Source organism: Mastigoproctus giganteus, chromosome 2 (genome assembly GCF_048544385.1).
Source record: "Mastigoproctus giganteus isolate SK-2022 chromosome 2, ASM4854438v1, whole genome shotgun sequence".
NCBI lineage: Eukaryota > Metazoa > Arthropoda > Arachnida > Uropygi > Thelyphonidae > Mastigoproctus > Mastigoproctus giganteus.
Genome location: NC_143576.1, coordinates 180,883,493 through 180,898,030, shown reverse-complemented (window position 1 = coordinate 180,898,030; position 14,538 = coordinate 180,883,493). Strand labels below are relative to the sequence as shown.

Here is a 14,538-nt window from a genome sequence, read left to right as displayed (position 1 = left end):
GGGTGTAAACCTCCCGTCGCAGTTGTTGGAGCTCTGGGCACCACCAAGGTACGGCTCCAAGAGAAGGTTTCTTCCGTTTAATAGAGTTAATTGAGCTGTCAGTGACTAGGCTTACAATTGCCTTTTGGTGCTGGTCTGGGTTCAGTCCAACTGTGCTGAGAGAGTGGGCGGCCATGATCAGTGAATCCTTAAATTCCTGCCAGTTTGCCTTGTCAATTGCAAATCTATGTAGAGTTTGCCTCATAATTGGTTGTCGGCTTACTGATCGGTGTAGTTGGAAAGTTATTACACGGTGGTCCGAAGTGGTCCAGCTTTCTCTAACTGTCCAGGATGAAAGGTGTTGTGCAACGGATCTTGTGGCCAGGGTGATATCAATTGTGGCTTCCCACATTGTACTAGAGAAGGTCGGTAGGTTATTTGGTTGGTTGAGAATTGAGAAAGAACTGTTTGAAAGATATTCTTCCAGTCTTTGTCCGTTGTTTGTGCCTCGTCTATCTTGAGTTTCACTGAACCACGCTGGCGACCTGCAGTTTACGTCGGCGGCAACGATGATTTTTGCATTTGGGAATTCCAGAGAGATGCTTTGTAAGTATCTAATAATCAGGAGAATATCCTCCCCCGGCCGAGAGTAGAGAGAAACTGCGTAAAATTCCCCCAAAGGGGTGATGATATGGGCACAGGCTGCCCAGGGAAGGCAGTAATGTGGTATTTTGGTAACAGTGAGATCAGAGTTTCTGACCAGAATAGCCGCCCATGGGGTCTCCCCGTCCACTTGAACGATCTTATAAGCCAACGGATACCCTCTGACTGCCTTACTATGCGAATATGGCTCTTGAAGAAAGAGGATATCGAGGTTCTCCTCATCTGCCTTTTTCCTCAACTGCGCTGCAACTGCTTTAGCTCGCTGGGCATTAATTTGTGCAAATTTTACAGTGGTAGTATTAAATGGTTTAAGGTAAGTCCCCATAATCGAGCCTTAGTTGGCATGTGCTCTTAGCTTTTGTGTAGACAGGGCATTTATTGTCCCGGATGGAATGATCTGCCTGCATTTTCATTGATTTGCAGTTTGCGCAAGTGGGTGGGTCTTCTTTTTTAGTGCACGAGTTAAAGTCGTGGCCTCTCTCAGCACAGTGTCCACATGTGGGTTGAGCTTGGGTACACGTGTGTGTCGTGTGTCCAAAACGACAACACTTGTAGCATTTGGGGACAGCCACATGCTCCTTGAAGCGGTGACTGCCCCAATTTATGAACACTCTATTTTGTTGACTTATTGTTCTCCAGGCTGCGGGGGAAAGCTCCACTACCCAGTTGGTAGAATTTCCCACTCTGGCATTTTTTTGGAATTTCGGGAAAACGAGGTCATTTGGTTCAACATCTGGGTGGTCCTGCTGGAGGTTTCTTCTGTATAGTTCATCCTGGAGCGTTGCTGGGGTTAGGTCCTTTTCGGTATCATAAATTATTATGCTGGGCCCCTTTCTTTTCGGGGGTGCAGCCTGTAGGCCAAGTGTTTGTATTTTGGGGTTACTAATGATTTTGTTAGCTTCTTCTTTCGTCTCAGTTTCAATGATGACACCAATATTACGTGTCTTACGCACAGATTTAATTTTTGCCATTTTCAGGTCTTCTGCTAAATTTGCGACCACTATATTTTTTACTTCCTCACTTGTGTGATGATCTTCTGTGGAAGTAGATCTAACAATTACCAGATGTGGTTTTTGTAGGAGAGTTTTCCTTTTGGTTGAGTTTTCTGATTCAGTTGTTTGTTCAGCATTACTGGGAATCCTCAGCGTGTCTGCATAATTAGGGGCGCGCTGTTGCATTTGACTATCCCTACCGTCAAGATATGCCTCGAGTTTAGCCACTGCTTTCTCGCGTTCGAGGTGCGTTGTAAGTAAAATGGTTTCCAACTTCGTCCATAGGGAAACTATGTCTGCGCGCAGAGCTGTACTGACTCTGCTGTTGGTTGTCTTCATTAAAGTTTCTAGTGCAGTTCTCAGGTAGAGAACCTGCTCTAAAACGGGACCCTCAGGCAGAGTGGGATCCAGTGGTGTCTCTTCATCATCATTTTCTCCTTGCTGGGAAGATCGGTCTTGTAGTTCCTTTCGTTCACTTTGGGATCTGGTTTCCATTTCTGATTTCGGAAATGATTTTTTATTACGCTTCTTGGACGCTGGAGTAGGCCTGGAGGCCTCAGTATCACCCCGTAGGCCTAGAGTTTGGATAGTTTCAGGAGTAAAGTCCTGGCATTCATCAATGATAGTATAGTCTGCAGTGGACATGATTTTCGAAAAACGGAAAACAGGGGTTTCCAGTAATCGGGTCGCCGTTAGTATTCTCCTAAAAAGTAGCAAAATGATGGTTGAAGCAAGTCTCTATGATAAACAGGAACCCGGTATTGGGCTGTAGCCTTCTGTTCACGTGGGAAAAAATAGGAAAAGTTCAAGCGGAAAAACCTCTAAATTAACAGAACAAGGTCTTTTTTTTTTTTTTTTTTTTTTTTTTTATTATTATTAGAAGTTTTTGGGGACGATAAATATTGTAAACTCTGGCGACCGATTGCTTTTTCTTAGTGTCCGAGATAGAGCATGTTTTTAATATGGATGACAACATGTGAAGTTTTACCGCCAACATTGCAATCTAAAAAATCTCTGTTTCTCAGAAATAAACTTTGGAAACCGTTCCAGAGTAGTGTTCGGCAAAATATTATGAATACATATAGGAATAAATGAATCAGTTAGAAATATTGATACATATCTTTAAGTTTATATTTTTATTTTATTGGAACAAAACCAGATGGTGATATGGTGCAGTAGTAGTAGTGGCATGTGATGCAAGAAAGCAAGTGTATGAGCGTATGCAGCATCAGCCAAAAAAATCACACCATTCCCTCCAAATGCCTGTCCGGTTCCTCCTTAAATTTATTTAACCCATCAACTTCCACAACGACAGATGGAAGTTTGTTCCAGCAATTAACCACCCGCTGGCTAAAGGCAAATTTCGGCACATGTATTCTACATCTGTCTTTTCTTAATTTGAATTTGTGCCCCCTTAGGTTCGTAATCTGAACAAGTGGAAGGATTCTATCAGAATTCAGCGTGATCAATCCATTCAAGGCCTTATATACCTCAATCAGATCACCGCGCAGGTGCCTAGTCTCCAGCCACGGCAATTTGCAGAACTTAAGCCTCTCTTGGTAAGAGGATCCCTTCATTCCCCACACCAATCTTGTTGCCCTTCTCTGTACACGCTCAAGCAAATCTACATCCTTCCTAAAATGAGGCCTCCAGACCTGTACGCAGTACTCAAGGCGTGGCCTGACCATTGCCTTATATAGAGGGACAATTACCTCCTTTTCCCTGCTAGCAAAATTCCTATATATCATTGACAAAACCCCATGACCTGCCCTGGCAGCCTGTCTGCATTGCTCAGAAAACTTCATATCTGACTGCACAATTACTCCCATGTATTTTTCATTTTCTACCACCTTAAGTGTAGTACCACACAGTTGGTACGTTTCTCTGGGGTTTCTTCTACCTATATGCAGTACTTTACATTTGTCAAGGTTAAACTTCAGTTGCCACTTCTTAGTCAATCTGCCCAAATTATCTAGATCCTGTTGCAGTAGCACACTGCCATCACTGTCAATTACTGTCATTAACAACCCCGCCAACCTTTGTATCATCTGCAAACTTCGACATTAAGCCTGATATACCTTCATCAGTATCATTGATAAATATACAAAACAACAGAGGACCAAACACCGAATCCTGTTGGACTCCACTAATAACTGTAGAATAGATGTGCGGAAAGTTTCCTTTAGCCAGCGGGTGTTTAATTGCTGGAACAAACTTCCATCTGTCGTTGTGGAAGTTGATAGGTTAAATAAATTTAAGGAGGAACTGGACAGGCATTTGGAGGGAATGGTGTGATTTTTTTGGCTGATGCTGTATAAGCTCATACACTTGCTTTCTTGCATCACATTATTAGTGTAGATGGAAATAGGCGTATTAATACATTTTGCGAGGAGACTCAGCATCTTTCTCAGTAGGGTCAACTTAAGTTAAAACAAAGTATAATATTTCTGGCTGGGACCCAAGTTTGTCAGTCCACAAAAAGTGTTCCTTTTACACAGGTATCTGTTAAGGAAGTTTCACATAATAACACAGTGGCGAAACTACCGTACTGCCAAGTTCGCCATGATGAAGAGGCTTAAGAGACCGTGGGAGGGCCCCGGCTACTATTGTAAGATTTTTAACTAGTAAGGGCAGGGAATGTTCGACAATCTCGTGCGGGGAGGCACAATTTGTAGTTTGGCTACGGATAATAGAGAGCCTTACAAAGGGGGGTGTTCTGTACTTTCATCACTACTTCCAATCACTGAAGATTTTGGTGGCAAAGGTACTGGCAGTTCTGTACCGTGTGGCGCTGGCCTATTTGCTGATGGGATATTTGGATATTTGAGCAGTGCTTGCTATTTTTGGAAACAGCTTATATTTTTGTCATGCATTTGAAATAGCAGTCGTCGAGATGATTCTTGGGCGCGGACCACACCATAGGGGCAGCAAAACATAATGCTCTCAGCTTTCCTTATAACCACAGCATTATGTTCGTTGTACAAGTAATACAACAGATATGTGGAGCCCAATTATTTTCTTGGTCACCGACCTTGCAGCCGAAGTACAATGGATATGCAACTTTTGTGACATTGTATATTTTCTTTCTCTGAGTTTTTGTGTTTAAGTGTCCACAAACATAGCAGACGTTGTCTGGGTGATTGACACAAATTCTGTGTTTTGTCTTTTCCATTTTAACAATGCATTAACCTAAAAACAGTAAAAGCAATTGGTAAATTTGAACAGAAGGGGAATTCTTGTAGCGTAGTTTATCGTACGCTATACTGTATATGGAACAGTTGAATGATGTAATAAAATTGATAAAAATACTGAGTTGTCTGGAAAAGTGCATCAAAGTGAAAATATACTATATTGCAAGAACAGTAATATTGTACTTGTTTAACTTTTAGCCCAATAAACAAAACCAACCAAAAGTTAATAAGTTTAAAAATTGTATTTCAAACAGTAATGATATCTTTGTACAGAATCCAGTTATCTGTGTATATCTTAACACTGAGACATGATAGGAAGTTTTATGATTGATTTTAAATTATTTTACATTCTCTATTCTCTATATAATAATAATAATAATAATAATAATAATGAAATTCTTTATTAATAGAAATTTAGGACACGATTCCCGCTACAGGTAACCAGAGGAATCTTACAATTAACTGGACACATTACATTCAGTATATAAAAACTACGTGAGTCCACAGCAAATACATAAAATACATAGACAGTGCAATATATACAGCTAATATTGGATTAAAGAGATTTTACAGTTATTATAATAGATTGATTATACAAGCTTAGTAAATGATAGCGAAAGCTTAAAAAGCGGTACTCACCTTGAATTAATCTTCGATGGCTTACTTAGGCAGCGTGGTTAATATTTAGGTTGAATTGTTAAATTGAATAAAATTAAAGGGAGGAAGCAGGTAAGTATTGACTGAGTTAAAATAGGCACAAGGAGACAGAAGCGTACACGTCTAATCCTTGGTTGTCATTGAAGTAAAGAAGCAAACGAATAATTGAAAACTAAATAGGTGAATATAGTGAAGCCAATAGTCGTTACCGAGGAATTTCGTTAGTTAAAACGTCTTCAGTTGGCAATGTGTGTGTGTGGAGAGAACGCGCATGGTATTTAAGAATAAAAAATTATACTCTCGTGATGCCTTTTTTGACATGTGGGAACTTTAATCGCGAGAGGTTCCAAATTGGGGAAAGATTGAAGGGGAGTTTGGAATTTAGAATTTTGACGTTAGAGTGGTGCCGGTACCATTCAATAGCTAGGGCTTCATATTGAAGCATTCTGTAGCTGGATTTTAGTTTAATGACGGAAATGGCAGAGTCAATGAGGGGGTTGTGGTTGTGAGTCTGGGCATGAATTGTAAGTTCTGTAACAGATTGGTTAGACATGAGACTATGGAAATGATAGTATGCACGGGTGGTGGATGTTTTTGGTGAGCCAAATTTGGTAGTGGTACTTCCGATGTAACAAGTGTTACAGTTTGGTTGACAATTAATGAGGTATATTATGTTATTGAGGTCGTTTGTAGGATATTTGTGTGTGTCTTTATAGGTGCTGAAGAAGGATCCTAATTTGTTGTAGGTGGAAAAAACAAGGGAGATATCAGTGTCGTTACATAAGCGGCGGACCTGCCCTGCTAGTTCATAGTGATAAGGGAGGACTATGCGGATGTTTGTTTTATTTTTGTCTTTGGTTGGGTTGTTAGATTTAATTTTATTTTTAGCGATGGAGATTGTGTTTCAAATAAGTTGATGGGGGTATCCTCTGGATATAAATCCAGAGGTTACTCCCTCTGGATTGTGTTTCAAATAATTATTTTAAACACAATCTACATCACTAAAAATAAAATTAAATCTAACAACCCAACCAAAGACAAAAATAAAACAAACATCCGCATAGTCCTCCCTTATCACTATGAACTAGCAGGGCAGTTCCGCCGCTTATTTAACGACACTGATATCTCTCTTGTTTTTTCCACCTACAACAAATTAGGATCCTTCTTCAGCACCTATAAAGACACACACAAATATCCTACAAACGACCTCAATAACATAATATACCTCATTAATTGTCAACCAAACTGTAACACTTGTTACATCGGAAGTACCAGTACCAAATTTGGTTCACCAAAAACATCCACCACCCGTGCATACTATCATTTTCATAGTCTAACCAATGTCTAACCATATGTCTAACCAATCTGTTACAGAACTTACAATTCATGCCCAGACTCACAACCACAACCCCCTCATTGACTCTGCCATTTCCGTCATTAAACTAAAATCCAGCTACAGAATGCTTCAATATGAAGCCCTAGCTATTGAATGGTACCGGCACCACTCTAACCTCAAAATTCTAAATTCCAAACTCCCCTTCAATCTTTCCCCAATTTGGAACCTCCCGCGATTAAAGTTCCCACATGTCAAAAAAGGCATCACGAGAGTATAATTTTTTATTCTTAAATACCATGCGCGTTCTCTCCACACACACACATTGCCAACTGAAGACGTTTTAACTAACGAAAGTTCTCGTAACGACTATTGGCTTCACTATATTCAGTTTTCAATTATTCGTTTGCTTCTTTACTTCAATGACAACCAAGGATTAGACGTGTACGCTTCTGTCTCCTTGTGTCTATTTTAACTCAGTCAATACTTACCTACTTCCTCCCTTTTAATTTTATTCAATTTAACAATTCAACCTAAATATTAACCACGCTGCCTAAGTAAGCCATTGCAGATTGATTCAAGGTGAGTACCGCTTTTTAAGCTTTCGCTGTCCTTTACTAGTCTATTAACACGGTACTTGAAGATCTCTAAAAATTTCGTTTTACACAAGATTATATTGCATTATATAGATTTTACAGTTATTATATACAAGCTGCAACACACTGAGACAGTCCCGAAACTTTCACTGGGAGTTATTCCGCTGAGAATTTCAAGAATTCAAGAATACTGAATGCACTTGAATATGGATTTGCATTTTTCTCTTATGTAGGCAGAATCTCTGGACCACATATGTTTGCGGAGTTCAGCGCGCCGATGATGCTGTTCGGAAAGTGCAGCTTGAAGGTCGAGAGCTTCTGCAGGTTAGAACATAGCACTGTACGGTTTCTGACGGCTCTACCAGCCTACGATTTCCCAGATATTAACGAAGTCGAGAGCAGCGGAGCACAGATTAAGCGCCATTGTGAGCTTCCTCGCATATGCCAGGTGCTGGACTGGGGTGCATCTGATATTTATGCAGAGCTGTGAATTTGATGTTGTAAAGGGTGGGTGAGCCCAATTGTTGGCCCACTTTAGGACCCAGAATTGCAGACCCCAGAACGTATTCAGCCTGGACAGAGAAGCAGTCGACCAAACTTCAATACCATAACTGATGACAGAATTAAAATAGTAGAGGAGAAATTTTCTGACTGTTTCCTTGTTGTGCGCTCTCCAGAGATCAAGTTTCATACCCCAGAAAGCCCGTAATGCTCTTGAACGCAGCTGCTGGATTTGTTCCTTTTATGTTAGGTTTCATCCATTCCCACTCCTAAGAATTTTACGGAATGAGTGACGACAAGAACATGCCAGAAATAGAGGGCTGCAGAGAAGCTGCTGGATTGAGGTCTGCTTCTGGTCTAGGGGAGAAGATGATAGATTTGGATTTTCCAGGGTTTATTTTAAGCCCAAAATAGATAGCGTATTCACACTTATAAAACCTGACCAGAAACAACCATCGATTTGCTGGAGGTAAAAATTATGTTGGTTAAGCTCAACTAGCCATTTTACGATTAGCGTCATCGCAGGCTGGATTATTTATAACTCGTGCTGCCAGGACAGCTAAAGCCACGAAGTACTATAACCTTAGTGACCTCAGTACAAAATAAAAACCGAATCTTCACATAAAAATCAATACAACTACCGTTGGGATAGACTGATTATCTATGGAACCCACACGTACTCTGGAAACAGGATATATTAAAACTTTATATGCTTAAGGTACAGTGTTATTCTAAAGAATAGTCTTTGCTATGTATGAAATATTTTTAAAAAATGATTGAACCTCAAGTTACCGTAATTTTCATTTTGTTTTTCAGAATTAAAGCAGGCTGTTTATTAGTCCAGAAGTCTTTCATTTCTCTAAAGAAGCAACCATATTGAGAGAAAGATTCCCGACATCCTAAGCGAAGATGTTGAAATTACTTTCATTTTCAGTCCTCTTCAGTTTGGCACTTGGTGATATACACACAGCTGATAAATTGACGGATTGCGCTAGATGTTGTGAGTAATATATAAAATTACATAAATATAATAAACAGTTTCACTTTCAAATATTTAGGAGTAATCTTAATATAAATAATGGAAAAGTTTTATATATATCCTACAGAAATCATAAGTCAAAGTAAAATGAGATTACAATAAAATCCAAGAATCGAGATGTAAGAAACGTGATCAAGTTGTCAGTAGTACAGCAAGCCCTCCCTGTTCGTCAATCAATTGTTCGTCGTTTCATTAATTTTTCAGAATTTATCATAGCACCTGCACATCACGATCCCTGATAGCTCATATTTGGCCACATGAATTTTAAATCAGTTGAGTTTGGGCATTTATTCAGAATTTCTTAATTTGTTATAAATTTCGTTGGAACCTTAATTTTGCTTTCAATTATTTAAATGTCTTCAAGAATAATTTAAAAATCCTGCAATTTATTTAGATATTTTAATATCCTTCTTACTATTATTAACTTTTCGGGACACGATAAAAAATGTTTTACAAAGATTCCTGCTTCATGCAAATGAAAAAGGAATCTTTTGGAAGCGTGAGCCTTCTTGTACATTTTTGGAAGATGTAATTCCTGTTACAAGAACTTGACAAAGAGAAAGAAAAGCAAATTAAAAAAAAAACTGAAAATCAGTTATTTCTTAAAAAATAAAGCCGCAATATCTAAGTCCCTATATAAATAACTGGTTACTTTTTTTGTTAAATTATAGCTTAAGTTAAATGAAGTTTATACTGAGCAGAAAACAGTTGCGACTGGAGATCACGAAATCCGTTGGCGAGGGAGTAAGGCATGCACAGAGTCTGGAGACCATTGAGTCGACTGGCCATATCGGGGACTGCCTCCTTTCTAAATCCATAAAGCCATAAACACAAAAGATTAATCGGTAAATTGGACTAATAAAGTTTATCGAGTGTGAATAAAAAAAAAAATGGTCTCCACAGTTAAATATACGTATGACTGTAACAGATTTAAACCAATAAGGATAAATCTGTTAAAAAAGAAACAATTACATATAATTGTTTCTTTTTTAACAGTCCTAAAAAAAAAGTCCTAAAAGTACTCCTTCCATAGTACAATAGTACAAGCTGTTCAAGCCTTGCAAAAGAATACTCACAAGGCGAACAACCCAGTGAATGATAGGGAGAATATAATTCAACGTACAAGGCAATTAACAAGACAATGATTTAGAATATACACTGTCCTACCATTAATGTCAGGATACCTGCCTTTAGACAAAAAAAGAGCTTTTATTTTGCCTTTTAATCTTTTGTACTGAAACAGTTTGCTTTTATGACGGCCTTGAATCTTCGTAGCATACTCTCAACCAGCTTTTTATAGTGTTAGGTAATATGTTCTCCACTCGGCCTTTAACGCAGCCACAACCTCTCCTTGTTTTTTTGGGCGATCCCGACGATCCAATACATTCCAAAGTTGCTCGATAAGGTTCAGACAGAGGCGAACTGGGTCAAAAATTCTTACAAGGGAAAATTTGTAGCTTCCTCATACTAGAGTGTATGGACAAAATCACACTGGCCTCCATCGGGTCCGGTCCCTGGTGTTTCCCCAGAGGCCAGTCCGCCTCTGCGTTCAGATCAATACTCTGGGATGTCCAATCCAACCTTTTCACACCCATGTCTCAAACCACTCTGTTAGGATCTGATCAGTATGGCATAGCCCGATGACTTGTTCATACAGGTATGGGTCTTCTCTGAAGTATTCCCATAATGTTCGAAATACATAATTGTCCAGGCTGTGCTTATTAACCGTTTTGTTGATAACGACAAATGGGCCCAAACTAAACTATGAAAGCGAAACCAGTAAGGCTCATAGCCAGTCCGCCTCTTGGTTCAGATCAGAACTCTGGGCTGGCCAATCCAACATTTGCACACCCATGTCCTCAAACTCCACTCTCTTACGACCTGAGCAGTATGGCATGGCACGCTGTCTTGCTGATACAGGTATGGACCTTCTCCGAAGAATTGGCATAATTTTGGAAGTGCATAATTGTGCAGGCTGTCCTGGTAATGCACAGCATTAATGGTTTTGTCGATAGCGACAAATGAGCCCAAGCCAAACCATGAAAGGAGACCCATAACATGGCACTGCCTCCACCAAACTGAACTGTAGGGAGAATACCATCAGGAAGGAACGGTTGTCCTTGCATTCGCCACACACAGGAATGGCCATCAGACTGGTACAGTGGGAACCTCTACTCATATGTCCATAGGACTGTTTTCCACTGCTCTACAGTCCAGGATTCGCGCTCCTTACGCCGTGTTAATCGGCGTCTAGCATTTGTTGAGGTGATCAATTATACTGAACTGTTGAGGTAATTCTGTTGAACGTGTCATCTTTCTTGCGCACTTATGCAATTGTCTGTTCGAAGACTAGTGCTACATATTTATAGCAGGTTCTGTGACGTGTTGCATGCACAGGACCTGTTTCTCCATCCATGGAGGGGTGGGTGTCGGACATTAATGGTACGACAGTGTATATGCCCTACTAGATAACTGCTGTGTAGGGGCAACGATTTTTAAGGTTTATAATAATATTCATGTATATAAAAAAAAAAAAAACTGTTGTACAAATTGGAGCATTGTGGCATTAAGGGCAAGTTGCTGCTATGGAAAAGGAATGATTAAATTGTAGAAGACAGAGTGGTTATCAGTGGGCATTGCTCTTCTTGGTCTAAGCTTGTTAGTGGAGTCCCCCAGGTTCCCTGCTGGAACAGTTGTTAGTGATACTGATGAAGCAATAGCAGCCTTAATATCTAAGTTTGCAGATAATACTAAGGCCGGAACACTTTCAGTTAATTACTTAATCTCAATAATCTGCAATGTAGCAAGACCTAGACAAATTAGGCAGATGAGCTGTGAAGTAGCAATTGAAGTTTAAAATTGGAAAATGTAAAGTATTGTAGGTCATATGGAAAGCAGCAGTCCCAGATTAACGTACCAATTGGTAGGACTGCTTTCAGAGTAGTGAAAATGAGAAAGAGGGATTTTGTGCAGTCAGAAATTTAGGTCTTTCTCGAACGGTGCAGGCAGGCAGTTAGAACACATCTTTAGTTTGTTTATGATGCACAGAATTTTGCATTTAGGGAAATTGAGGTGATTATATTCATTGAATAAGGCAATGTTTAGGATACATTTTGAGTACTGCATGCGGGTGTAAAAGTATCATTTTAGGAAGATCGTGAATGTATTGAAACAGGTACACAGAAGAGTAACAAGATTGGTGAGCGGAGGAAAGGGTGCTCTTACCAGGAAAGGCTCCAGACGCTTAATCTCCAGAGGCAGTAATTTTGCAAATTGCTGCTTCTAGAGATTAGGCGAAAAGCGGGCTGATTGAGGGGTTTAAGGCCTTTAAGGGATTTAGTGAGCTCAGTGCTGTGGAATCTTTCCTCAGACTACACACATGATGGCTGCGCGTATAGCACAGTGGTAACGTCACCGTCCTCCCCACACCTGGTGGAAAAGGCCTGGGTTCGAATCCCGTCGATGATGCGAGGAACTTTAATGGGCTTTTTTCACTCCGTGGCTGAGTTAGTCGGTCTCAGGCGTAGATAGCAAGGTTTTTTTCCCCAGTAACCGGGGTGTTTTCGTCCAGAAAAACAGGCAAATCGACCATAGAACATATGCAATTTACAGACACAAATACGGGTTAATGTATTTAATTACGGGCAGCCCTAAAATAATAATTTGAATTTTTTTTTACACACATGATGGGGGGGCATAATTTCAAATTGCGATAGAATGGTTGCAGGTCAGGTCGGATGTGCGGAAATTTGCCTTCAGCAAGACGGTGGTTGATTGTTTAAACAAACTTCCATCAGGTATTTTAGAGATTGTAGCTTGAATAAATTCAAGGAAGAACTAGATAAACTATTAGAGGGGATGGGTAGGTGAAATAGGAAGTGTTCACATTTTTGTGGCTAGTGCTGTATAAGCTTGCTTTTACAGGTTTTCTCTCTAGTTATCATCTTCCTCATCTCCTTTCCCACCCTTATGTTATTTCATTATCATGGACATTCATAACAAATTGTCTCAACCTTAGAAACTAACTTGCCTAATACAACAGGAGCGTTCCTTTTTTCAAAGGACTGTCACTCAATTGCTTACAGAGCTAGATTATGAGTCCTTCAATTTAGGATTCGAGAAAAAAAAAAAAAAAAAAAGAGACTTATGTTCAGGAATAGCTGCAACATACGATTTCCTTGCGTTCAGGCTTCCTTCGCGGCGGACGGGCTTTCTTCCATTTCTTGGGCGCACTGCCTTTTGATGCCAGACCAGGCTTTCTTTCTCTTTTGGCTCATATATCTGCACAACTAGCCATTTCTCAACGGGCCTGACCCTAGACACAAGTGCAGGCTCTCTTTGTCGTCTTGGCTCACTTATCTACACAACTGGCCATTATCACTGCCTCCCGATGCCGGACCAGGCTTTCTTAGTCTTCTTGGCTCATTTAGTTTCACAACTGTCGATGCACATGTTTCCAATCTTCCATACCTCCAGAAACCATCATCACTTTCAGTCAGTAGTTACTCTACGCCTCACTATCCTTTCTCTCACGTTTTTTATTTCTCTTCTTCATCTTGCTACAACGAGCTGTGAACTCCGACCACCAAGCAATCTACTCCCACTGCAACCTGCAAATTCACGACCTTCTCCTGTTGACCACAGAGAAGTCAGATACAGAGTGGGCACATGCTCTATTACTCCCCCCGAACTCTTCTTTTTCCCCCAAGTTTGGAAAGCTTCCCCCAAGGACTCGTAACCAATTCTCATACTCTGCTTAATTTTTCCTTTTTATTTGCTAAAACATCTCACCCAGCTGTCTCCCTAGCACACCAACCAGCCCTTCTCTAGAAATTTCTTTTTTTTTTTCTTTTTCACACGGCAGTATGACCCTTTCATGTTTGCCGGTAATCTCCAAAACATTTCCGTGTTCAAACTTTCTCTCTAAATATGGTCAACTTATTCAAAATTCAGTCACCCTGACACCGTTTTGTTTTGGTGCGAACACTGGACGTCCACTACTTTTCTGTTTACTTTCTAACAGTGGCTTAGATCAAAATAGAGGCTTCGTATTTCCCCCCGTTTCACGGTACTATTGTTCTGGCTCTCCGCAACCCTTTCACACTTGTTCTCAAATGGCACCCTCCACCTAGTTCTGCTGTCCTCGTTTGCTCTCTCTCTCTCTCTCTCTCTCTATATATATATATATATATATATATATTTCTCGAAATTACTTGTTTCCATTTAGCCGCTATTTATTATATTCGTCTACAACTTTCCCATTCCCAAATCCAGTGTTTCTTCCAAATTTAACCTTATTTACATTACAACTAAATATACAATCTTAATAATTATTATTTTTAACTTAAAACTTGTTTTCCATCTCCCTTCCTGGATTTAGTTTAGCAAAACAAATATTTAAATTTTATTCGTAATAACTACTTCTCATACTATATAATAACCGCTCATTAATTATTAATTCTATAATACTCAAATTTCAATTTATATTGTTTACCTAATTGGTCATTATAAAGGTTTATGTATTATATATTATTATAAGGCTGTGTCATTCCAGTGCCTCCATGTGCATTGAAGTTGAGAGTGCAGA

General features: G+C 39.8%; 1 protein-coding gene across 1 annotated transcript in view; it reads left to right on the top strand.

Moving 5' to 3' along the window:
* Nucleotides 1-14,538, top strand: part of LOC150089802 (uncharacterized) — a 50,232-nt gene that overhangs the window by 13,828 nt on the left and 21,866 nt on the right. Inside the window, exon 2 of the mRNA XM_090368822.1 lies at nucleotides 8,729-8,912. Within this exon, the coding sequence (XP_090224948.1) occupies nucleotides 8,822-8,912 (91 nt within the window). The 5' untranslated portion in view covers nucleotides 8,729-8,821. The remainder of the gene's footprint in view (nucleotides 1-8,728; nucleotides 8,913-14,538) is intronic.